At 46.0% G+C, this 24,243-nt stretch overlaps 1 protein-coding gene and 1 long non-coding RNA gene across 2 annotated transcripts in view; one reads left to right on the top strand and one right to left on the bottom strand.

Annotated features, from left to right (window-relative positions):
• LOC139079341 (uncharacterized) overlaps positions 1-24,243 on the top strand; it is an 80,785-nt gene that overhangs the window by 8,188 nt on the left and 48,354 nt on the right. Inside the window, exon 2 of the long non-coding RNA XR_011532906.1 lies at positions 21,506-21,679. This is a non-coding gene — a long non-coding RNA (uncharacterized lncRNA). The remainder of the gene's footprint in view (positions 1-21,505; positions 21,680-24,243) is intronic.
• Positions 1,796-22,808, bottom strand: BATF (basic leucine zipper ATF-like transcription factor). The gene is made up of 3 exons (XM_008516489.2): positions 22,493-22,808; positions 20,058-20,162; positions 1,796-2,343 (listed from the first exon to the last, which is right to left on the bottom strand). Exons 1-3 carry the CDS (start codon positions 22,553-22,555, stop codon positions 2,134-2,136), a joined length of 378 nt encoding a protein of 125 aa, XP_008514711.1. The 5' UTR covers positions 22,556-22,808; the 3' UTR covers positions 1,796-2,133.

Below are 24,243 nucleotides of genomic sequence, written 5' to 3'. Positions count from 1 at the left end.
TCCAGCACAGGTCATGTGCCTTCTGCGGGGGTTTCTGGGGGGAAATCACAGAGCTAGAGCAGGGGTGGGGAGAAAAATCTCTGATTGGAAAGAAGCCTGCCCCAGCCTCCCAGGAGAGGCCAGGCCGTGGCAGAGGTGGCTGTAAAGCAAGCAGGGCCTAACGTTCTGCTTCCCAAGACTGAGAAAGAAAAGCCAGTTCTATTCAATGCTTGCAACATCTGAAACGTTGATTGTCTTCTTTGCTCTGGGACAAGGCCACCCAGAGCCTTAGCTACCAGAGACCAGGCGCTGAGGGAAACTGATGAGGGAGCGCCTCCTTGCTGCAGCCCCTCGTCACACAGCCTGGTCTACACTGAGTCCACGCACCGGCCGAGGAGCCCCATTCACCCAGTTCTCTTGGGAGACCAAAGGTGAAATGCTGCGTTCTGCACTGGAAGCGATGCTGACGCTCGGGGAAGGTCTTCTGGGCTGCCTCCAACAGGCTCTGAGCCCAGTTCCCACACTCTGGGCATCCACATGCACTGGCTTCAGGAGTGAGGGGCGTGGCGGCGACCGTGTGCCTTCAGAAGCCCTTGGGTTGGACTCTTCCCACAGACAGGTCTCTAGGAGGCCAGGTGACCACACGCTAGGACCCAGCTTTCCCAGACTCTGCAGGGTTTAGTAATCATGCTAACCCGACTGGCATAACCCCAGCGGAGTGGGAGAGACTTGGGTGGGGAGCACCAGAATTGAGACCTTGCCTCAACTAAGCATGGCTGGTAGCCACAGGTGGAGGAGGTGCTGGCACCGGGGAACAGGCCTGCGCCTCTCTTTCCCCTGTGGTCACCACATCCCAAGATGGCTGCCAGCTGGGGGCCAGCGGGCAGTGGTAGTCCCTCCGAAGGACCAACAGATGAGACTGAGGGTGGCTGCCGAAGGAGCTAAATCAGATGTCTATCGCTTTTGTCCCCAGCTGGCTCAGCAGGGGCTGTGTGTGTGGGCAGGACCTGCCGTTGCTCTTGGGCGGTGGTGTGGCTGTGCGTGCAGGTCAGTAGGCACTCGGCCTGCGGATCTCTGATGAACAGGTGGACATCGGAGTGGGGGAACCAGAACATGCTGGTTTCAGGCTCTGCCCAAACTGATGAACTTGAAGTCCTGAAGACAACTCTGTGCCACCTGAGCCACTGCTGCCCTCCAGCTGTGCCCAGGATGGCAGCCTGCAGAGCCTCATGGAGACAGGCAACCTTTATCACAGCTTCCCGAGGGGAGGTGGCGTCCTCAGTCGGACATGGAGACGCTTTGGCTGGAAAGTCCCCGTGTCCCGAAGGCTCGTGCTGCCCCATGAGAGCACGAGGAAAGGGCTGCCTTACCTGTGTGGTGTCACCCTGTATTCCTAGATCACCTTGCTCAGGGCCTGGCACACGGCAGCACAGAGCAGGCTGTCTGTGTGGAGCTGAGTAAGTGTGGTTGTGTAAGTGCGAGATGGCGGTGTCAACCTGAATGCCCATTCCCCTGAACACATCTTGCCCTGGTCCTTCGCCCTGTCAGAAAATGACCCGCTGACAGTCCAGAGAGCACCAGGCAAAGAGGACTGGAAGGTGGGAGGTCATGGAGAGAGGATTTGGGAGGAAAATCAAGAAGATGCCTAGAGGGATGACTGAAGATGCTGTGAATATACCCAGCTTCCCAAGCTGATAACAAACTCTGGAAAAGCAGAGCTGTTAGAGGTTTAAGGGCTCTTGAGGCCAATAATGAAAGAAGGCCCAACCCCACAGAGTTTAGGGTTTCAAGGGACAGTGTAAAAGAGGAAATTGGCTTCTTTTTAAGACATTTATTTAGAAAAATAACACTTTCCTGCCCTCCTCCCTCTGCCACGGGACTCGGGCATTATGCTTGTTACAACTCTGGATGGGGCCTCCCACCCACATAGGGTCCAGCACACACCGACGGGCTGCCTCACTGCTGGGAGGTCTCACACTCTTCCAGCTGCTATGGTCCTGTGCTCAATCCTTGTCCAGGCCTCTGCCTCCGGTCTCCAGCTGGAGAGAGGGCTCCGAGGGACGAGGGCAGCCTGGCCACAGTCTGTGTGCCCCTCCTGAGGCCTGCCGGAGCAGCTGGGGGTGGGGGGCTCCGCTCTCCCCCACCTCTGGGAGCTCAGGGCTGGAAGCGCGGGGAGCTGACGTGAGGCTGGTGGAAGGCATGGGTGCTGTACACCACCTCGGGGGGTGAGGGCGTGCCCGTGGCCAGCACTGAGCACAGGGGCTCGTGGCTGCTCAGCACTGATGTGAAGTACTTCATCTCCTCTGTGAGCTGCTTGATCTCTTTGCGCAGGGCCGCGTTCTGTTTCTCCAGGTCTTCGCTCTCCTGTGGGGGGGACCGGCATTGGACATTAAGTTCAGGGAAGACAGCAAGATTGGGGGTGGGGGAGCAGGAGGAGTCCATATTAGGTTTTCACTAACACAGCCATGCAGAACGGCATGGGTGAATTTTTCCGCGCATGTGAGTGTGTGCACGTGTGCATATATATTTGTCAGCGTCACGTGTGTGTATGGGGGCATCTAAATAAGCACATGTATATATGAACATATATGTGCATAGATATTAGGTTGAGCCAAATGAAATTGCTGATATCTGCCTATTTTGACCTATAAGAATGGCAGTTTCATATGGTTCCATCTAACAGAAGTGTATGTGTGAATCTGTGTGTGCGTGTGCCCTTCTGTGTGTGCACATGTACAGGGGTCCCCGAGAGGGTGTAGGTAGGCTGAGAGGGGCAGGCGTATGTCAAGGGCAATTGGCGGGCAGGCTGGAGCCTGAGAAAATGGGAACCGGTGAGGGAGAACATCTCACGCTGATTTCCACTCTGTCACAGGTGCTCTCCAGGTCTCCCCAAGCTTTGCACTTAGTCTTACAGACAGAGGCCATGCTTATTGTAATTGTCTACTTCACCCAGATTCTAAAACACTTTAGGGTCTTGATAAATATTAAACGGTCAAAATCCACCCCAGTGTCCGACTCCACTCCATTCTGCCTGTTTTACTGTACTCTGGGCGTGTCCCAATCACATGTGCTTCCTTTTTTCCAGAAACATCTTCCCCCAATTGCTTAAGGGAACCATCAGATACCTGCTGATCAGGAAAACTGAGGGCAAAGAGTGCTGGGTACTGATCACATCATTAATTAATCACCAGTTACCCTCCAGCAATTAACATATACCGGAAAACAATTGCGCCTTCAGAAAACCCTGGGGGAATTGCATTTTAAGGTTCACATTCCTTGACTCAATCAAACTGACTTTCTCCGATACAAGTTAGTGCCCAGAGAGGAAGGGGAAATGGCCCTGGAGATGCAAATAAATCACCTTTCAGTCCAAAAAGCAACCTGATATTTGGAGTCCAGGTCTTCCTTTTCTAGTTCTGTTTGATTTAGGTCAGCATTTCCAAAACTTGCCATATCATTTGTATTAATTTGAGGGCTTATTACAAATATAGTTTCAGGCTGTTGCTGAAATCTAGAGGTTTGAACTCAGTGGGTTTGGGATTTGGGGTGAATTCTAGGAATCTGAATTTTCACCAAGTGCCCCAGGTCATTCTAATGATCAGGCAAGTTTGAAAACACTAGTTAAATAGGATATTAAATTTATTTTAATCATTCAAGGACTTATTAAGTGCCTGGCACATAGTAGGAACTCAAATGTTTGTTGATTGACTAGTTGATGACATCAACGGCTGGGCTAGAAGTTGACTCAAAATTATGGGGGGCAGTGAGCAGATATAAGATAACTAGACATTTAAAATTTGCCTTAAGTCGTCCATCAGGAACATGAGCTGCAGGCTAATGAAAGAGCTAGTTACACTGCTAATTACCCTAACAAATGCACCTGGGATGTTCTTTTTTTTTAAATTATTTTATTGAGGTCATCTTGGCTTATAACAGTGTGTAAATTTCAGGTGCACATGACTGTATTTCAGTTTCTGTATAGACTGCATCATGTTCATCATCAGCAGTCCAATTTTTATCCATCACCGTACACACATGCCCCTTTACCCCTTTTGCCCTCCCTGCACCCCCTCCCCCTCTGGTAACCACCAATCTGTTCTCCTTTTCTATGTGTTTGTTTATCTTCCACATATGAGTGAAATCATACAGAGTTTGTTTTTCTCTGTCTGACTTATTTCACTCAGCATAATACCCTCAAGTATTGTTGAGTATATGTTGTCATAAATGGCACACTTTTGTCTTTTTGAATGGATAAAGAAGATGTGGTGTATATATATATACAATGCGGGTTCTTTTCTCTCTTTTTTTGGTGAGGAAGATTGTTACTGAGCTAACATCTGTGCCAGTCTTCCTCTATTTTGTATGTGGGATGCTGCTGCAGCATGGTGTGATGAATGGTATGTAAGTCCGCACTCGGGATCCAAACCCCCGAACCCCGGGCTGCTGGAGTGGAGTGCGCAACTTAACAACTACGCCACCAGGCCGGCCCCAATGGGGGTCCTCTTAAAAAAGAGGAGCTATGAACCCATCGAGCCCGTTTCCATCCATTTCTGAAGGACAGATGCCAGCATGCTCAGCCTCAGCCTGGCACTTCCTGCATGAGGCTCCAAGCTAGAAAATGTGCCTAGGTCTGTGCGAAGGAAAGCCCGATCTCTAAAATGGGCTGGTGCGTGTGGGACACCAAGAGCCATGCTGGTGGAGTCGGAGCCCCTGGCTGCTGCTTCTGCAAAGGGTGGCTGGCTCATTGATCTTACCATTGGTTGTTTCCGGGCACATCCCAGAGGGAGGGCATCCCCTCTTTACCGAAAGGTGAGATAAAGCCACACATGAGCCGGGGGGTGTCGGTAAGACGGGAACTGGGGACCGGGAGTCCTGGCCCCTTCCTCTAGCTCTTTTCCTCGCCCCCTCTGAGAGTTTCCACTGGTGACAACATTTACCGTAAATTTTGTGCTCCGAAGAGCCTGGGCAAACCCCGAGGCTCAGGGAGGGGCAGGGTGGGCGGGCTGCAGGGACGAACTGCTCTGACCTTCTCCCCGCCCAGAGGCAGGCCCAGCTTTCGGGAAGTGACAGCAGGTTCCTCCTCCCGGCGCAAGCTGCGCTGAGCGCTCGCTGGCTGCTTTCTCGTCTCCCTGCGTCCGCCCCCCTGCCTGCAGATCCCAGAGCTCTAGGAGGCGGTTCATAACCGCGGCCGCCTCTAATCAGAAAGCCACCACTTGTGACAAGAAACTTGTCTGTACCTTGGGAAGCAAGACTGCTTCCTGCGAGGGCCCCAGAGAAAGCAGCCCTGCCAGCCCAGGGGCCTGCAGCCCGCCAGACGCATGCAGGAGGAAGAGTTCGACTTCCCTTGCAGGAGGAAGTGGCTGATCTGGGGCCTCATCCCTCCACATCCCCACCTGCCGCTGCTCGGTCCGCTCTGAACCTCCCTGTGCAGTCACGCCCTGGGAAGGGCTCACAGGGACACGTGGCAAGGGCAGCCACGGGAGCTGCTGTCTACCCAGAGGTACAACGATCACGTCCTCTAACTTCCCCCTAACTTTCCAGTGGGGGCTGGAAACCTAGAACTCAGTGAGAGCGAAGAGGAAAGGAATGTTTGGGACGTGTACGTTTCAGCTTCTAACACGCATGCGACGGTGGGGGAGGGGTGAGCCTGCCTTCGGGCTCCCACGTGATCTGCCTTCTACTTTTTAGAATTCATCGAGGGCCTTCAGGCTCCCCACAAGAGCCCGCTGGGGTGGATACAGAAGGCCAGCTGTTCTCATTACCCCCACTTTACAGATCAAGCCAACTGAGACCTGGGACAAACCTACTCCGCATATTCCCCCAAATGACCACAGGCTGGTGGCAGCAGCTGCAGGGAGAAAGGGCAATAGGATTCTCCTCCAGACACTTATTTTCTCAGAGGTCCAGAAACTCTGAGTGAGTGAGTGATTGGTCTGAAGCCCCATAACCACGTAGGGGCCCGAGCAGGGCTTGGCTTGGGGCTTCCCCGTTCTCTGCCCTGTGCTGCGTCCAGCACACCCAACTGCTTCTCCTGGGGGACTGGCCACGCAGGTGACCAAAGGTCTCCAGAGCTCACTAAGAAGTCCTCGGCTGCCCTGCGGTCTCCCAAGGGACAGCTGGGTCTTGGTTTGGGTGATCCCTCAACACAACACGGTACAAGAGCCCTGAGTCGGTCATATTCTTCCAACCAGAGAGCGGATCATCTGCCCCCTGCCCTGAGAGGGGCGAGGATCTCCTGTCCAGCCGCTCTGTTAGCGGCTAACTCGGCCAGACCTTCCTCCAGATGCAGAGCGAGAATACATGACAACGGTGGGCATAATCAGCAGTAACTGGGGTCAGGGGTCCTGGGTCCTGGTCCTGGCTGGGTGACCCTCAGTGACTTGCTTTCCCTCTCTGAGCCCCAGTTGCCTCCCTTTCAAACAGGAAGACTGGACCAAACAATGATTCTCAACCTCTGCCACACACTGGGGTCAGTAGGATGCGCTGAGGAGCTTTAACAACACTAATGCCTGATTCTGATTTAATCCATCTGGGGTGCAGCCTGGGCATTGGGTTGTTGAAGGCTCCCCAGGGGATTCTAACGTGCAGCGTGTGTTGAAAACCACAGGCTTAGAAGATCTCCAAGCCCTCTCCAGCTCTCAGCTATTTCAGATTCCAAACTGACTATCAGAGTGTATTAGCAAACTAGAACCTCTAACCTCCACCTATTGGGAAGGTTGTGTGTGTGTGTGTGTGTGTGTTTGGGGCAGAGGATGTACGCTCAATTTATATGAGAAATATTAGTAGAAGCCAAATTTTTAAAATAAAATAATGTAGCTAAAATAATCTAGCTTGACTTAATAATAACAAGCATTTACTGAATGCTACCATGTGCCAGTCACTCTTTTAAGTATTTTTCAGTTATCATGATATTTAATCTTTGCAACAACCCTATGTGGTAGATATATTATTATCCACATTTTACAGAGGAGGAAAGACTAAGGCACAGAGAAGTTAAGTGACTTGTTCAAGGTCACACAGCTTGTAAGTTGCAGCACCCGTGCTCGAATTGAGGCAGTCTGGCTTCAGAGTCTGCACCCACCATCCTGTCTTGCCTTTGAAGTCTGTTTAAATCTTATGATATTTGGTAATTATCCCCTGTGAGGCCTCAGCCCTGCTGGCTTTCCAATTTCATCTTCCCTCTTTGCTGCTTCATGTGAATCCAGATGCTAACGTTAACAATTCGCCCTCATCTGTGGGCTTATTACTTGATGCCACTCCTATCATGAACCACAAACAGCTTGGGGGTGGCTAAGCAAGAGGCTTCATGGGGGTGTGGGAACATTCTGGGAAATTCCCTACTGGAGGGGCGAGAAGGGGGTCACTCAAAGAGCTCTTGAATGATGGGGAATCCCCAGACAGGTCCCTTACCCACAGGGAAGCCAGCTGGGACTACAAGGCCAAGGACAGGCATTTTACCCAAGGCTGTGGCAGGGACTCCCCAGGCATTCTGAGCAGAACTTGGTCCTCCTTCCTGCTAGCTCTGGTTTAGTGTCTTGACCTTCTCCTTGAATTTTCTAATCGAAATTTCCAGAAGGGTGAAAATAGTCCCTGTGTGTTTCCTCCTCAACAGAACACACAGTCATTTATTGGTACAGTGACCTTTTAGCTCCCACCCACACTTAAATATGAGAGCTGTGTGTGACGCTTGCTGTATATCCCTCACACCCAGCTACATGTTCAGTCTCCAGCAGTTACCAAGCCCGGGCCAGCAGATGCAGATACAGGTGGAGCCCACCTTTCCTGGAGAAGTCTGAGAACTGCGAGGTAGGACACTGCCCAAGCCAGAGGAGGATCTATGCCTTCCTGCCTCTGCCACCCATCCCGGGGAAATCAGCCCCAACTCCTGCTCCTCACTGGATAAGGAGAGAAGAACAATCACTAAGCCACAGGTCTTTGCACTGAGTAATGTACGTGTCTGATTCTGGAGAAGTCTTCACTTTCATGCCTGCAAGCTGAAGCTCTAAGGCCTGAGTGCCCTCATCATCAGCCGATGCTTAGCCGCATCAGCCATGCCTCAGGGCCCTGTCTGGAGTCCTGTCGCCCGTTCCTTGGCTTTCAGGACTATGATTTCATCGACCTCCTATGTGAGAAACACTATAGGTTGGCTCACACAGCCTCTGTCCTAAATTCCTTCCCCTTACTTTCCTCTAGAGAGACTGGAAAAAGAATGTCTCAAATGCCGAGCTTCCCTTGCAGCTAGGGGGGACCATGTGACAGATTCTGACCAATGAGATGTAAGCACAGAGGTGCCCTTCCCAACTAAAAAGGCAAAGCCTCACCAGGACAAAGGTCATTCTCCCTCAACACAGACTGATGTTCAGCAGCCATTTTGCAGCCTTGAGGATGAAAGACACCTACTGAGGTTGTCTGCACAGAGAGAGAGAGAGAAGGAGCTTGGTTCTTTGCCAACATCCTGACACTAGCCTTGTCTGTCCACTTCTGAACTTCTTATTATATGAGAGAAATAAACCATGACTTATTGATGCCTATGTCTGACAGTTTTTCTATTTCTTGTAACCGAATGCAATCCTGACTGCTAACTCAAGTTGGAAAGGTTATCACTGGCAAGCCCAGTTCTGAAAAATGAACAGCCAATAATTGCCATCAACACGAAGGTTTGAACTGTTTGTTCAGTCTTTTTTTAAGCTGCCGGGCCTCTGGGACAGAGTGGGTAAATACCCACCTAATTACCCCAAACTCACTCCACACATTCTACCAAATGACCCGACAGGCTTCAAACGTCACTACTCCCCAGTTCTCAACACGGGCTGCCCACCGCAGCTACCTAAAGAGCTTTAAAACATCTTAATTCTTAGACTTCACCCCTGAGAGGTTCCACTTTAATTGTTCCAGAGTGGGTCTCGGGCATCAAGATTTAAAAAAATAATTCCCAGGTGAGCTTAATGAGCAAGGAGCTGGAGAATCATGTTCATAGCCGAACATAAAATAATATTATATTATTATATAAATGCAATAAAATTAGTATGATAATATAAATTATATTAAAAATAAATAAATATTTTAAATATTTCAAAATGTAAATAATATAAATTATATTATTAAATATAAACAATATTTAATAACATTGAAAATTAAAAATATAGTAATCATACAAATAATATAAAATATAGGTAATATTTAATAATATTAAAATAATATAAGTGTATTCAATGTTTGATTTTATTAATATATTTTATTATATTTTATATATGTATATTTTTGTTTTATTAAATATATTTTATTTTATAATACATAATATAAATAATATAAATATAATATAAAGGACTTTAAAGAGGTGGGAGAACATTTCTAAGTCAAAAAAATTTTCTAAAAGTAAATGCTTAAGGCAAAGAGCCTTACCATTACATTAGTATCATCTTTGGTGAAAACAGTTTCAAGTAGCCCAGAACAGCTCCTTCTTATGATGGAAAGGCGAGAGGGAGGGCGCCTCTTGGACCTTATTGCTAATAACTTTACCAGATTAGTTACCCTCTAGATGGCTGAGCTCCGTGAGGGTGAGGCTGTCATTGTCTTCACTGTTCTGGCCTCAGTGACTAGAACTGGGCCTGACACATAGTAAGTCCAATAAAGTCACGTTGCTTGACTGCCAGCTTGGGATCTGTGATAATTGACCAGAATCGGAGACCTGCATTGGGGTCTCCGATTCTGAAGAGTTACCTACGTAAATTTGTGGTTTCCAGGAAACTTCCGAGGCACTATTTCAGTACCTTAACAGCCTCTCCTTTTTAACTCCAGGGTAGTGACAAACGAGGGCAAGAGATTCGTTTTCTAAAAAAGGCCCAGGTCCAACCCCTGCTTAGCGACACTGTTGTTCCCTAAACTGAAGCTATGGAGCGGGAGCCGCAGAATGACGCCGCTCTAGGAACTCTGCATGTAATTTCGCCGGCGGGGACCCGACCTTCCCCATTCCCACCAAGCAAAGGAGACTTGAACAGCTGTGGTGAAAGCCAAGTTGAACAGTTAGTTAGTGTTCTTAAAGTTTTTATAAACAACTGGAAGGAAGGGCATATGCTTCCATTATGATAATACATCAGATATCTCCATCTGATGGGGTTATGGGGAATGCCAGGCTCCCTGCATTAAACAAATGAATAAATATAATCTTCTCCTTAATACAAAGCAAAAAATGCAATATTGCTTTGTTTTACACTGGCTCCCTCACCTAACTCTCAAACAGCCCAGCGAGGTGTTGTTGCGTCCCCTTTTGTAGATCGGAATTTAGGTTCAGACACATCCCCCAGGCAGGTTCTGAATTCGTTTTGTGGACTCCTCATCTGGCTCCTGCTCTCTGCAGCACAGCAGCCTCTACTCCTGAGGTCCTCCTCACTCTGTCAGGCACACAGGAGGCTGCTATCTCCTTGTCCAGCTGAATGGATCATTTCTGCTGACATTAGCTCTAGTACTGGGAATATGGCCTTTGCTTTTCTAATGTTCTGGACCACCCCACCCCCTGAGCAATAAGGCATATTCTTGTGCCAGCTGAGTACCCAGAAAATATTTGAGTTACAGGGTCCTCAGGTGCATCGTGGCCCCAGGAATCTAGTCCCCTCTGCTTGGCTCTGAACTTTATCACTACTCTTGAATTTTCGTAAGAGCTCCAGGTTGCCCTCCCTGGTTCCCCTAAATCTAGGGCAATCAGACGTCTACTGGGACAGTCCCAGTTCATACCTATTATCTTGGTGTAATTAAAAAAAATTTTTTTTTTAAAGATGGGCACCTGAGTTAGCATTTGTTGCCAATCTTCTTATTGATTGATTGATTGATTGATTTTCTTCTTCTTCTCCCCAAAGCCCCCCAGTACATAATTGTGTGTTCCAGCTGTGGGTCCTTCTGGTTGTGCTACGTGGGACGCCGCCTCAGAGTGGCTTAATGAGCAGTGCTAGGTCTCCACCCAGGATCCGAACCCGTGAACCTAGGGCCGCCAAAGCAGAGTGTGAAAACTTAACCACTACGCCACTGGGCTGGCCCCTGATTGTTATTTTTAATGGACACATTATCAAATGGATGATCTACGATTTACTTAAAACGGCTTTCCAACATTGGACGTTTTGGTTGGTATCAAAATGTTGCTATTATAAATTATGGACAGTGGACATCTTGATCCATGCCGGGTTTTGCTGCTGTTCAGTTATTTCCTGGGATAAATTCCTAGGAGTGAGACTGGAGCAAAGGGCACAGTCAGCCTTCCAGTCTCGGGTGAGCGTGGCTGTAGCAGGGTTCTGTAAGGTGCACAACTTCACCAGCGGTGAACGCCTGTATCAATTTTACTACACCTCGTCGGCAGTTAGGTGTTATACTTTTAAACAATTTTATTTTGCCAACTACCTTTTTGAAGGTTTCTTAATTTCGTTTTAATGTCACAAGTTGCCAATTACTAAGGAGGAAGAACTTTCTATGTGTCTGTTCCCTAGGACAGCATTCTCAACCAGGGACAATTTTGGAGGCATTTGGCAAGGTTTGGAAATATTTTTGATTGTCACAACCTGGGGGGTGAGGCGGTGCTACTGGTATCTAGTGAGTAAACTGCACGTCTCACAACGCCTGGGACACCCACCCACACACACAACCAAGAATGTCAATGGTGTCAAGATTGAGAAAACCTTAGTGTGTATTGTTTGCATAATCAGCATAGAAAATTAGGTTATTTTCATTTTGGAAGGAAAAATGTTATGTAAGCTTTCAGTTCATAGCCTCTGCCCGCTTATCTATTGGAGTCTTGATGTTTTTCTTAAAAAAGGATGTCCTTTCTATAGTATAAATATTAAAGCTGCATTTATTTAGTTTGGTGCAAATATTTTCCCCAATATGTCACTGTCCCTTTAATTTTGGATTACAACTTTAAGACCTTTTTAAATAAAGGAACATTTAAACTTCAGCCCGTCTCAACCTCGGACTCTCTCTGGTCTCTCGCTGTCTGCTTGGGTTCTGTTGCTGCAGACCGTCTAGGTCGTGCAGGTGTTCGGGTTACTGGCCTACTTCTTGGTTTATCCTTTGCAAAAGGGCAGGCGAGAGCAACCTTATCTGCACAGCAAAGTCCTGTTCAGCAAAGTGGCACAAAACAAAAGCAAATGGTGGGAGGACAAGAGGTTTGTTTTCTGGGGTGTCCTTGAGGAAGACATCAGTGTCCTCGTCATAGCACGGCAAGTTGTCCTAGAGCATCTCCAAGTTTCCCTTTAATTCTGTGATTCTATAAACAAGAGAGTATGACCATAATTACTGTTACTCCCTCCACAAGCTACCATGTGGACTCCTGACGGGACCCTCTCCAGATAGTCCACAATCTGAAGGGGATTTTGTCCTGTGGAACCAATCTATGTCCCCAGGAAGCAGTGGGCCAGACTGAGTCCTACAGAGGAGAGGAAGACAAGCCCCAAGCAGCATGGGCCCAGCTCTTTGGTGAGACTCTTCCATTCTTTTCAAGAGAAAGAAGTCTGGTACTGCCGAGAGCGGCTTCATGAAGATGTCTGCTGAATGGGTGCTGTCAATTTGTGACCTGGGACCTACAATCCTGTTTGGACGGAAATTCTTTATAACGTCAAGACCAGTGTGGAGCTGGCCTCTTTTCAAAAGTGCCTCCCAAACTTACCCACACTGACCCATCGTCAGTGGGGCAAGCCGTTAGGGGTGGTAGATTGCCTTGACGTGTTCTTCCTTCCCAAAGAAAATAGTCTAATTTTTTACTCTGATGTTAAAAATGGTACACATGCATCATAATAAAAAAATTACGAGAGGCTGGCCTGGTGGCGTAGTGGTTAAGTTTGTGCATTCCGCTTCAGTGGTCCGGGGTTCGCTAGTTCAGATCTCAGGTGCAGACACACACACTGCTCATCAAGCCATGCTGTGGCAGCGTCCCACATATAAAATAGAGGAAGATGGGCATGAATGTTAGCTCAGGGCCAATCTTCCTTAGCAAAAAGAGGAGAATTGGTGGCGGATGTTCACTCAGGGTTAATCTTCCTCAAAAAAAAAAAATTACCGAAAAGTACTGGGACTAGAGTAAGTTACTCAAAACTCACCCACTCATAAATAACCACTGTTCACATTTCAGAGACTGTCCTTCCAGACATCTCTTTATGCATGCAAACGTGCCCGAACCCACAAATTTTACATCAACAGGGCTACACTCTTTGTAACTGGCTCTTTCCACTAAATACTATGTCTGTGTTGATACCATAGATCTACTAGTCATTTTTAGTGCCAGCATAAATTCTATTGTATGAATGTATCATAATACACTTAATTCCCTGGTGCTGGGCATCTGTCCAATCTTATGGTATTGATAAAATGTTTACTGTTCACAAATAATGATGAATTGAGCATCTTTGTGCATCATCTTTTCTTCAAACTCTTGTAAGTGGAATTGCTGTGCCAGAGGGTCTTCTCATGTAAGATGTTAATATTTATTGCTACACAGCTTTCTTTAAAAATGGTTTCAATGGATTTATTGACATATTGCATAAGGGATGTCTTTACTTTCTTGACCAGGCCTAATAATGGAAGAGGAAAAGTGAATTTTGGAGGATGTTGCTTAAAGAACAAAAGAATAAATTCAGGAAGAGATTTAAGGGAGATATCAGTTAGGGAAGATGAGTACATCTTCATGAGAATCCATAGGAAGAGGCAGTGTAGCCTAGTGGTTAGGAAGATGGGTTCTAAAGTCAGACAGACCTGGTTATAAGCTGTGTGACCTTGGACAAGTTACTCAACCTAATCCAGGAATTATAAAATGAGCTTTTGTGCAGATTAAGTGGGATACTGCAGGTAGAGCCCTCAGTGCCTGGTACATAATCATGTGTTCAATTAACACGTTTTTCATAAAAGAAATTCATAGCAATAGAGGCCCAAGAGAAATGTCTCTTTTCCACAGATGAGTCACCAATTTTACACTGACATTTTTTAGGGTGGAACTAGCCAGAACATTCCTTCTGTGTTTTTGGTTTTTTTTTTTTTTGACCTATGACTTCTCTCTGCCAGTAAACCTTATGGCATGGTCTCCCAGAGAGAGAAAAAGAACTCCAGGAGTGAAAAAGGACCATAAGCAGCCTTCTCCTCCAGGCCTTTCCAGAAGACCAAGAACAACAGTGTCAGTCTAAGGAGGCCCGGGAGGTTGTCTTTGCTGAGCTACTTTTCCTCCATTACTCGGTTTTCTTCCAGTTGTAGATGCATAATTTACACTCATGATGTTTATTGTATATGGCATTAAGGGTGTACCCTCGGACCTATAAAGGTTCCTCTTTTTTTAAACTAGTGTGGGACTCCTTCAGGAGCCAGCCCCAGGCAAGCACCTGTCTCACTCCCATCCAAGGGCGTACCGACAGTTCTGGCTTTCCTATTTGGCCCTGTTACTCTACCTGGCTTCCCGGTCCATCCTCGAGGCCAGATCTGACTTGTCAACAGCACAGATCTGGACTAATGTTACTGTCTGCCCACCATCTCCTCTACTTTTGGCCTTTTCATGAAAGCTTCTCAATTAATCTCGACTCTCTTTCCCACTAACCTGGGACAGTGACTCAAAATCCTTCCTGCTGTAAGGCACTGAGGGCCACTGTGGTCAACCAGGATGGCCACACAATGGAACCGATTTCCATCCCTTATGGTGGCTCGTCTAGTGCTGCAGACTCTAGGATTACTCAAATCCCAGCCCACAATTGGTTCTCCCAAAAGACTGAGATATTTGCGTAAGATGTTCAAGCGATAAAACGTCACAATGGAAGAGTATTCAATGTTTGAAACCACAATTAGAAAAGAAATCCTATGTAGTAATCATCTTATGTTGAGTAATGATCGATGTTGAGAATTTAAATACCTATATTTTAAAAATAAAAGCATATGATAAAAACATCCAAACTATAAAAAAAGGTAAAAAAATGCATAGTATCTCTCTCCTGCTTTAGAACTTTATTCCTACTTTTCAGAAATAAATATCTTTAACAATTTTTTTGGCAACCTATTTGAGAAATTTTAAGTTCATACACATAAGCACATCTATGTTTCTTTTTATTAAAAACACACATGGGGCAAACTATGTACTGTATTCATATCTCTTTCACTTAAGAGTATAGAAACTTGATCATCTTTTCAGATGAGCACATTCCGATGTAACTCGTTATTTTACCAGCTTCGTGGTATTCCACTGAATGGACAAACGATGGTTTATTTAGTCCTTTACTGATGGATATTTAGCTTGTTTCCAGTCTTTGCTATAACAAACAATGCAGCAATGATTATCTCTACATATACATAATATATAATCTGTGGGTATGTTTGTAAATAAATTCCTAGATATAAAATTGCCGAGTTACAGAGTATATGCACTTATAATTTGGATGAACATGGTCAAATTATCCTCTAATGGAGTTGTACCAACTTATACTCCTACTAGTACTGTGTGATGGTACCTGCCTCTCCATCGCCTTGGTAATACCATACATTAGCAACATTTTTTCGTCTTTGCCAATCTGTCAAGGGAATCTCACTGTCGCTTTCCCATTCTCCTAAGTGAAGTCTAGCATCTTTTCCATATTTATTTGCCATTTATTTATGTCTTTCTATAAACTGCTTATACATAATCATTACTCATTTATCTTTTGGGTTGTTAGTCATTTTCTTATTCATAAGATTGCTCATATATTAAGTAAAGATATCCTTGTTTGGTCAGGTGTATTGCAAATCTTTTTTCCAGTCTGTCATTTGCCTTTGATTCTGCATACAATATTTTGAGCTCTATAGAAATTTTCACTTTTTCTATCTAAAGGTAATGTATATCAATCTTTTCCTTTATGGTTTCAGGGTTTTGTATTTTATCTGGAAAAGACTTCACTCCAAAATACATTTTTTAATGCTCATTTTTTTTTCAGATTTCTTTAGTTTTCTTTTTTTTTTTTTTTGCATTTAATCCATGTGTATTGTACAAGAAATGAAGACTCTAGCTTTTTCCCCCACAAATGGCTAGCTAGTTGTCCCAATTCTATTTATTGAATAGTTTAACTTTCTCTTACTGGGTTGAAATGCCATCCTAGTCATTTTGCGTTTGTTCTTGCGTTTTACAGATTGACATTTGGTTCTTAAATTCCAGTTTGTTTGGGGGTTTATTTCTGTATTCTGTTCTGTCCAATGCTCTGCCTTTTCCACATTGTTTTGATTTCTATATTTGTAATTCATTTTAATATCTAGTTCAGCGAATCTTCTCTTATTACCCTCCTTCTTTAAAATTTTCCTGACAATTCTCACATGGTTATTTTTCACTGGGAACTTAGAACAGCTAATCTAGTTCTCCTCCGACTCCCAGGAAATCCTATTGGGTTTTTATTGGGATCACATGAAGTTAAATAAAATTTATAGATTAGTTTAAGGAAAATTGCTATCTTGTAAGATAAGGCGTATCTTTCCATTTATTTGAGTGTTTTTTGAAGTCACTTAGAATAATCTTAAAGTTAAAAATAATAAGCCATGCATATTTTTTGTTAAATTTTATTCCTTCCTTCCATTTGTGGTTGTTGGTATTATAAATGGAATCTTTCCTTTTATTAAATTTTCTAATTGGTTATGGTTTGCTTATAGGAAAGTTGTTACTTTTTGTGTTAATTTTGAAAGCTGACTGCATTCTCTTATTATTTCTAATAATTTTTCAGCTGATTATCTTGGATCCACTTATTAGTTATTGACATCTTTTGGAGATGAACAGGTCAAGATATGCCTTTCTCCTTTTTTAATTCTCCTTTTACTATGCCTAACAGACTCTCCAGTTGTCTGTGGGAGAAAAGGAGCAAAGTGTGAAGCGTGTTTGTGTGAGAGGCCCAACCAAAGGAGAATTAAAACTGAATGTGGACTCTCGTTGTTGATATCACAATTATGAAAAGAAGTACTTGATCCAGTTTATGTGAGGAGTAGTCAATGCCAGGGATGTTATCACACTGCCATGAGATTAAACACAATTATCAAAAGAGGCTCCTTCCTTACTCTCCTATTTTAAAAGCAATCAATATACAGTCTTTTGGTGTAAACCATTTATAAGATAAATACTGAAAATGTTAAATAGTAAGTGTCCAATACTCTCACTGGAGAAACAAAATAATTCTTTTGGTATTTTGAGAGAGATAATAGTGACAAAGTTGAAACTGAGAAATTGATATTACCCCAGCATATATAGGCTATACACTAGTATAAACATGGTCCTTATTTGATACTGTACTCTCAGTAGCTTCTAAACCCTGGTCTTTAAAGTTTTGGTAGATGAGTTCTATGGTTGTGTCTGAGGGCCAGAGGATGGTTCCAGAACCTCAGCAAGTGGAGCCAAGCATGGAAAGGAGTCAAAGGCAAACCAAGCACTCAACTCTCAGAATGCTATTGGTAAACCAGAAGATTTCTATCCAAATCACAAACATAATTAAGAGGATAATGGATGGTTAATTATCGTCTGAGAGGAAATGAACACGTCAGACCACAGCCAAACCCTTTTTGATGGTGGTAGATTTATATGTTGCTGCCAAAAGCTTCTGCCTGAAGCCAGGAAACGTTAAGTTGCATTGACTGCTTGCTGTGTAAACTCTGATGTGACCTACTCACTGGGCAGAGAGTGAAGACCAACGTTGTGGTGCTCACAAAGAGAGAGGAGGAGTTTGTCTCCAGGTGTGGGGAAGACAGGAACATTCTAGAGACTGAGGCTGGGGATGTGAGTGTGGATGTGGTGACTATGTGACTAGGGGCTCCATAGACCCCAAGCCCCAGAGATTATCCCAATGTAGTCATGACTAGTATCATCCGATGGGCTCAGTCTTCTGGTTCTAACTCTCGTCTTACAGAGAGACAGCTGAGTCAGAGTTGAAAACCTTGCCACAGCAAAGAGACATATATGTCACCCTCATTGATATGCCCCCAAGGGGTTGAACGCAGACCAGTGGGTTGAATTTACATGGAGACAGTTAGTGCAGCTCAAGATAGCAAGACTCTTCTGCTCATGCTAGGAGGGAGAGAGCTCTCCATCACTAAAAGGAATCAGGCATACACTGGGGACCATTCTGGGGGGTGTTGTACATGACTCTCAATCATCAAAAGTGTGTCTGAACTTTCCAGCCTTTAAGAAATCTTTTAGCCCTGAAATTCTGAAATATATACCTATATGTATATATATATAATCTCAGTTGTGATTATCTTGCTTCTTATAATATCAACTACTATTAATGTTACTCTTATTATACTTATATTTTTTGAGTATTTATTATATACTAGGCACTGGGTTGAGCTCTTTACATGCACTATCTCTATGAGGTAGTTACTGTCACTTCTCATTTTATAGATAAGAAAACCGAGTCTAAGGAAGGTTAAGAACATCTCTAAAGTCGGTCACACAGATAGCAAGCAGCAGAGCTGGGATTCAAAACCTGTCCTTTTGGCTGTGGAGCTGCTGAGCTATTTTTAGATTCTGCATTAAAAAGAATATTACAAACTTATAAAGCTTATAGCTTTTTTCCAGTCTCAGAACATTGTCTACTTGTACAAAAAGGAAGGTTTTATCCTTTCCAATTTTTATTTCTTTGTTTGTTTACTTGCTCTAAAGAATACTGAATTAGAATCAGGCTCTGATAGAGACAAAGTGGGTGATCATAGATTTTTAAGCTTAAAACAGTAAACTGGAGTTTGCAGACGCTACGCCATAATGAAATCATGGGGAACGTAAGCAGCAGGGCCACTAACAACTTAGCATTTGATCAGAGTTACCAAAGAGAAGAACAAACTCGGTGTTCATTCATTCCTTTTTTTCAGTTCAACAAATATTTATGAACTTAAAACTATGTTAGTGTGCAATGGAGAATATGCTGAATACATTTCAAATGAAACACAAGCATCCAATCAGAGGTGGTGTAGCCTGCTCTCCTTCCTTATAAAGCTAAAAGAAGCATGGTTTTTTCTAAAACTACATCTTCCTTTTTTTTTGGTAAGATTAAAACAACTATCCTAGCTGACTGGTTGCCATGTTAATCTTTCAAATAAACACAAGTGTTTTCATTTTTGGTGCCAATTGCTCTTTTTACCATTGAGATGAATTACCAGGATGCTAGAGGTTCAGGAATGGTTCAGGAGGAAGGACAGGAAGGCAGAGTTGCTAGAAGAAAGGATGAGGGGATGGAAGAGGAAGGAGCCAGCGGAGTAAGAGTTGATTGAACGAGGACCAAATTAAGAGGCAGAGTGAAGACAGCTAAGGCGGTGATGCGGGAGACAGGGAGGAAGCATTGCTCTATGAAGCACACAGCCAGAATTTAGAAACCCTGAGTAGGGCCTTGGGCCGCGGGTGGAATTGCAGTTCAAGGCCCCTGCTCAAGCCAGTGGTCAGAGCCTTCTCTAGAAAGTTTGAGACTGGAGACAACTCAACCAAGATGGTGACCATTCCAGATAGGTTCACTTGAAACTGCATCTTTCACAGACCCCTTGGGATATCATTAAAGACAGAAATTTCAAAATAAAACCTTAGTGATGTTCAGAAAAGAGCAGTAAGTTGCAGCACCCTGTGGACCTCCTTGCCCTGAATGCAGGGCCCAGGGTGGCTGCCCAACTAAACCTCTGTGTGATCCTAGCACCGCAGGATAATGGGCTCCCCCAAAGCACTTAGTGCCTTCCAAATTCCTCCCAAAGACAGTCCTGCCTTCTGCTCTCTAAGCTCATGAGGGATGGAGCTCCCTCTGGCTATGCATCTCTGAGAAGGTGGTTCTGCTCTCCACCCAGCCTCTGAGCTTCTTACACTCAACTCATTTACCCCTCTTGCCCTCTCAGGGGTCATTCAGGAAGAAGGGCTCATTTCTCTGTCAGCCTTCTAGCCCATTCCGTGCTACAAAATCTTCTCAACACACTCATAAGACAGCCTCGCCCCCAGCTCACCCCACAGTCCTCACCCCTCCACTAACTCCCCCTGTATACACGTCCCCACGCAGGCAGACTCAAAACTCTGGTCCAAGTGTCCATGGGCGGTTGGGGAGCAAAGTCAAAGGTTCAAGAGGATGAAGAAAAGTCTGAACACTCACCAAGTGCAGGGTGTCGGCTTTCTGTGTCTGCCTCTGTCGGCTTTTCTGGGCAGCGATGCGATTTTTCTCCCTTCTCTGAACTTTTCTCACATCATCGGATGAGTCCTGGGAAGCAGAGATGATAATTAGGCGAGTCTGCTCCTCTCTTCTGACTTAAAACAGGCTCTCATGGTGTTTGGTATCCGTCTACCCTTCCTTCCATTCCTTCACCTTTTCATTTGCACATCCAGCCCCTATTTACCAAAAGGCTGAACCCAAAAGAGAACTCTTCCCCACACTCTGTTATGCTCCCTTAGGTCTATAAATTTTGGGGTCAAAAGATACAGGAAGAGAGCAAAAGACCTTGAGGCCTCAATAGGGCTGTCTTTGGAAAAAAATGGTTAAGGCGATGAAGTGTGTTTTGTCACTTCTCCTCCTCTTCAGGGCTGCTCCACCCTTAATTCTCTCACTTTTTGGCCCAGAACCTTCTTGCTATTTTTTTTAAACTTTGTTGAGCATCTACTATGTGCCAGGTTTTGTGCAAGTGCTTTTTCCGAGATGCTCTTAGTTCATCATTTTCGTGATGTTAATATTATTATTTCCATCTTACAATAAGTGAGGAAACTGAGGCTCAAAGAGCTTGCTCGAGGGCTCACAGTAATCTGCGAGTTATGTCTGCCGATGTGAAACCTGATGCCTTTCCAAGCCCCCTCCTGTCACCACCACCCGCTGGTTTGCACCCTATGCGTCTTCTGCTGCATCCCTGGGCTGAGGTCCCCATCCCAGATCTGCCTCCTCTTTCCCCTGCATTCCCTTCATTACGCTCAGTGACCTTGACATTCTCCATGACCCTGAGCACAGCGCCTGGTACAAACCAGAGGCCAAGAGTGGCCTTAATGGTGGAGATTACCTGGACATGGCAGGTAGTGATGGGTGCTTAGGAGGACAAGGGGAACTCTGGGTGTTCTCTAAGCAGCCCCCATGGATGGGCAGGTCCTCTACTTGGGCAGGGAGGTTGGCTCCAGCTTTCCCCCAGATGCTGCAGGGTAAGTGTAGGAGTCTGGGTGAAACCCTTCTGCAGCTCCTGCCCTGTTCCCTCTCACATCCCCGCAGGCTGGAGGGGCACAGTTCCTAGGGCAAGACTGTGCTCACCAAGTGTTCTGTCTCACCAAAGTGCCCAACACTTCCAGGTTGTGGCAGTAGGAAGGTGTTGGGTTAGATAGGAAGGAAGTGCTCTTCCTCTTAGGGGGATGGGGAACCAGGTTACCATGGAAGCCGTGAGTAATTTCCTTCCTAAGAAGCATACAGACTTCCAGGCAGTCTGAGCCACTCCGATACCATCTTGAGCAGAGGCCTGGATCCTGAGCCCTCTAGAGGCCTCCGCTAGGACTTCATCCCACCTGTGGCTTTGTTAGATCTTTATGACTGATGCTATTTTACGTATTTTTATGCTTTTATTTTGGCTGCAGAATGTTGAAAACACTCTTGGATATCTGAGCTAAGGAAAGAATGCAGTTTTAAAACCACAAAGTTGGAGAAGAAATTTTAATCCATTGATGTGTTGGATGAGAAAGAAGAGGCCTTCCTACAGCGAGGGATGTCAAGGAATGTGGTGAACAGAAGCCCCAGAAGCTGGAAGGCAGGTAGGATGTCCCATTTTTTGGCAATCCTCAAGTCAAAAACTTACGACTTGGAAGTCACAATCTAGACTCCAAATGTTCCCAGAATCTCTACCTCAATTTCTCTAATTTCCCCAGAGCTGAGCTGAGCTGCTAGTGAATGTCCCCAACAAATCTCCAAAGCCACCTGCTGATTTATTTTCTTCCACCGTCCAGAAGCCACAGGGGAAACAGCTATCCTTCGCGACTCCAGCATCCCTCTCCACTGGCTGTGCTAGCAACAGGGGCTGTGCCCTCGTAGATAGAGAGAGCTCCTTCCGTGCTGGCCCAGGTTCCTCCTCCTTCTAACCTGCTTGTTTTCTTCTTTAGTTTTCCCTGATCCCTTTTCTCTTGCCCTGATGGCTGTCTCCTGGGAAACCGCATCTCTAGCATGTGGGTTGTACATGCCAGCAGCCCACTCTAATCCTCCTCCGCGCACTGTCCTACTCTCTTGGAGAGAGGTAGACCCTTTGCTCTGAGAGATCAGAGTTCTTTGATGCTCACTCTCCTCTTGGCTTCCTAGAAAGCTTCATGGGGTGGGACCCCAGGTGAGGCGGAGGCAATGGGCACCGTCGGGGAACGGAGAGGAAAAGGAGCTTTGGCAGAAAGGGTGGGAGGATGAGGGTCTCCTCCAGTATGCACAGCCTGATTGCAAAGACTGTGTCTTGAGTCTAAGAGTGCTCCTGCCACCAGCCACTTCCTCGCTCCTCAGCTCCCTGGGCAAGACAAGGAAACCTGCCCTCTTCCTGCCCCCCCAGGAGAATCAGAAGGTAGGAGGGAGGGAAAGGAAGACTCTACCTGTTTGCCAGGGGGAGGAGAGCGGCTGAAGCTGGAGTCGCTGCTGTCGGAGCTGTGAGGCATGGCTGCAATCTTCCGGGCTCTCCACACAGCCCCAGGTGCCTCTGGGTTCTCTTGTCACCAGCTGGCCTCCCTGCTTGACTGCTCCCAGGCCACCAGCCCACCCCACTCCACAGGTCCCTCCTCTGCCCGCCCTGCAGCCACCTCTGACCCCTGCGTCCTCCTCACTCTGGGGTGCAGAAACACTGCTCCCCGCAGGGACATGTCGCTCGCTTTGGGGCTCGCGCGCGCTCTCTCTTGTGGTTTCTGGTAACTCACGCTGGAAGTCACATGGGCGGAAACTTAAAGTTAGAAGTTAATTTGAGAGAAAATACATATCTGGGAAAAGACCTACAGAATTATGTGAAAGAAAGAAAAAAAAATACACAAAACCCCAGATACCTTCCGACAGTTTGAAACACAGAACAGCTCTCTTCAATTGATGAAGATAAAAGAGAAAAACAGCCCAGGGAGGGAAAAACCCCAGCCAGAATTAGCAAGTTTGTCTTCTGTCAACATGGGCAGAAAGGACGGGACAGCAGGGAAACAGTTTCCATTGTCACCCGACTTGATTTTTAAACCAAAATAAAGCAATGGGACTGAGATTTCTTTCTGGTTTTCAACTGAAGGCAGCTGTCCATCCTGTCTTAAGGTAGGCCTTCCTCATAGCCCTTGCCATCAGCCTGCCTTGCGGTGGGCTAGGGATGAAGGGGCCCAAGGGCATGGTCCTTTCCTGTCTATCAAACACAAGAGGCTGTGGAAGATCCAAAAGCCACCTAGGAGGCTCTGGAACTGATGTTCTAAAAGTTTATGCATCACTATGCCTCTTGGCAGGGTGCTGTCTTTAGAGAAAAGATGCCTCCCATGTTGAAGCATCCGGCTGTCGGACTGGCCTGGAATCTTGCGAAGGTCGCGAAGTCGGAGCCCAGAATGGAGAAACAGTAAAAAATAGTTGTGTGAGCACTGTATTCAGAGCCAAACCAACCAGGATTTGAATTCTGACTACCACTTATTGTATTGTCGCCTGGGGTAGCTCACTTGAGCTCTATGCCTCTCACTGTCTCCATCTGTGCATGGAGGATGATAAAACCTGCCTTGCCTGCCTCTCAGGGCTGTTTCGAGAAGCAAATAACAGCATGCATTAGCATGCCCCTAGCAGAGTGTGAAATGTGCCATGAGGATGGCAGTTCCCTGCCCCCCGACTAGCCCTGCCAGGAGCACATTTATGGCATTCTCAGTAAGCCACCCGACCCTCACCTGGCCTTCTGGCCTTTTAAAAAGAACTTGCCTTCCCCGCATGGCTCAAAGGCAAACTCTCGCCTTCTTAGCCTTAGGATTGACAGGAAGTATGGCCCCCAAAAGGGTTTGTATCCACTGGCTGAATTTCTGCCCTAAGACAATATTGTCCTAAGGGTAAACTGAGCAAAACGAAATTCCTTCTCTCATGGAAGTGACGTCTGAGTGGGAGAGGCAGACAGTAAGCAAAAAAGTTAACATGGAAGACGTAAGACAGCAGATGGTGCAAGTGCCATGGAGGAAACGAAAGCAGCTGGGGGGTCGGGAATTCCAGGGTCAGCGGGTGCTGTTTCTACGGGGTGGTCAGGAGGGCCTTACTGAAGGGGGACATCTGAGCAGAGACACAGAAGAAGGGAAGGAGTGCGCAGTGTGGGTGTCTAGTGGGAGAGCATTCCAGGCACTGGAGTCAGCAAGGA

This window comes from Equus przewalskii, chromosome 25, assembly GCF_037783145.1.
Source record: "Equus przewalskii isolate Varuska chromosome 25, EquPr2, whole genome shotgun sequence".
NCBI classification, from domain to species: domain Eukaryota; kingdom Metazoa; phylum Chordata; class Mammalia; order Perissodactyla; family Equidae; genus Equus; species Equus przewalskii.
The sequence above is the reverse complement of the archived record's forward strand: the minus strand, read 5'-3'. Positions and strand labels throughout refer to the sequence as shown.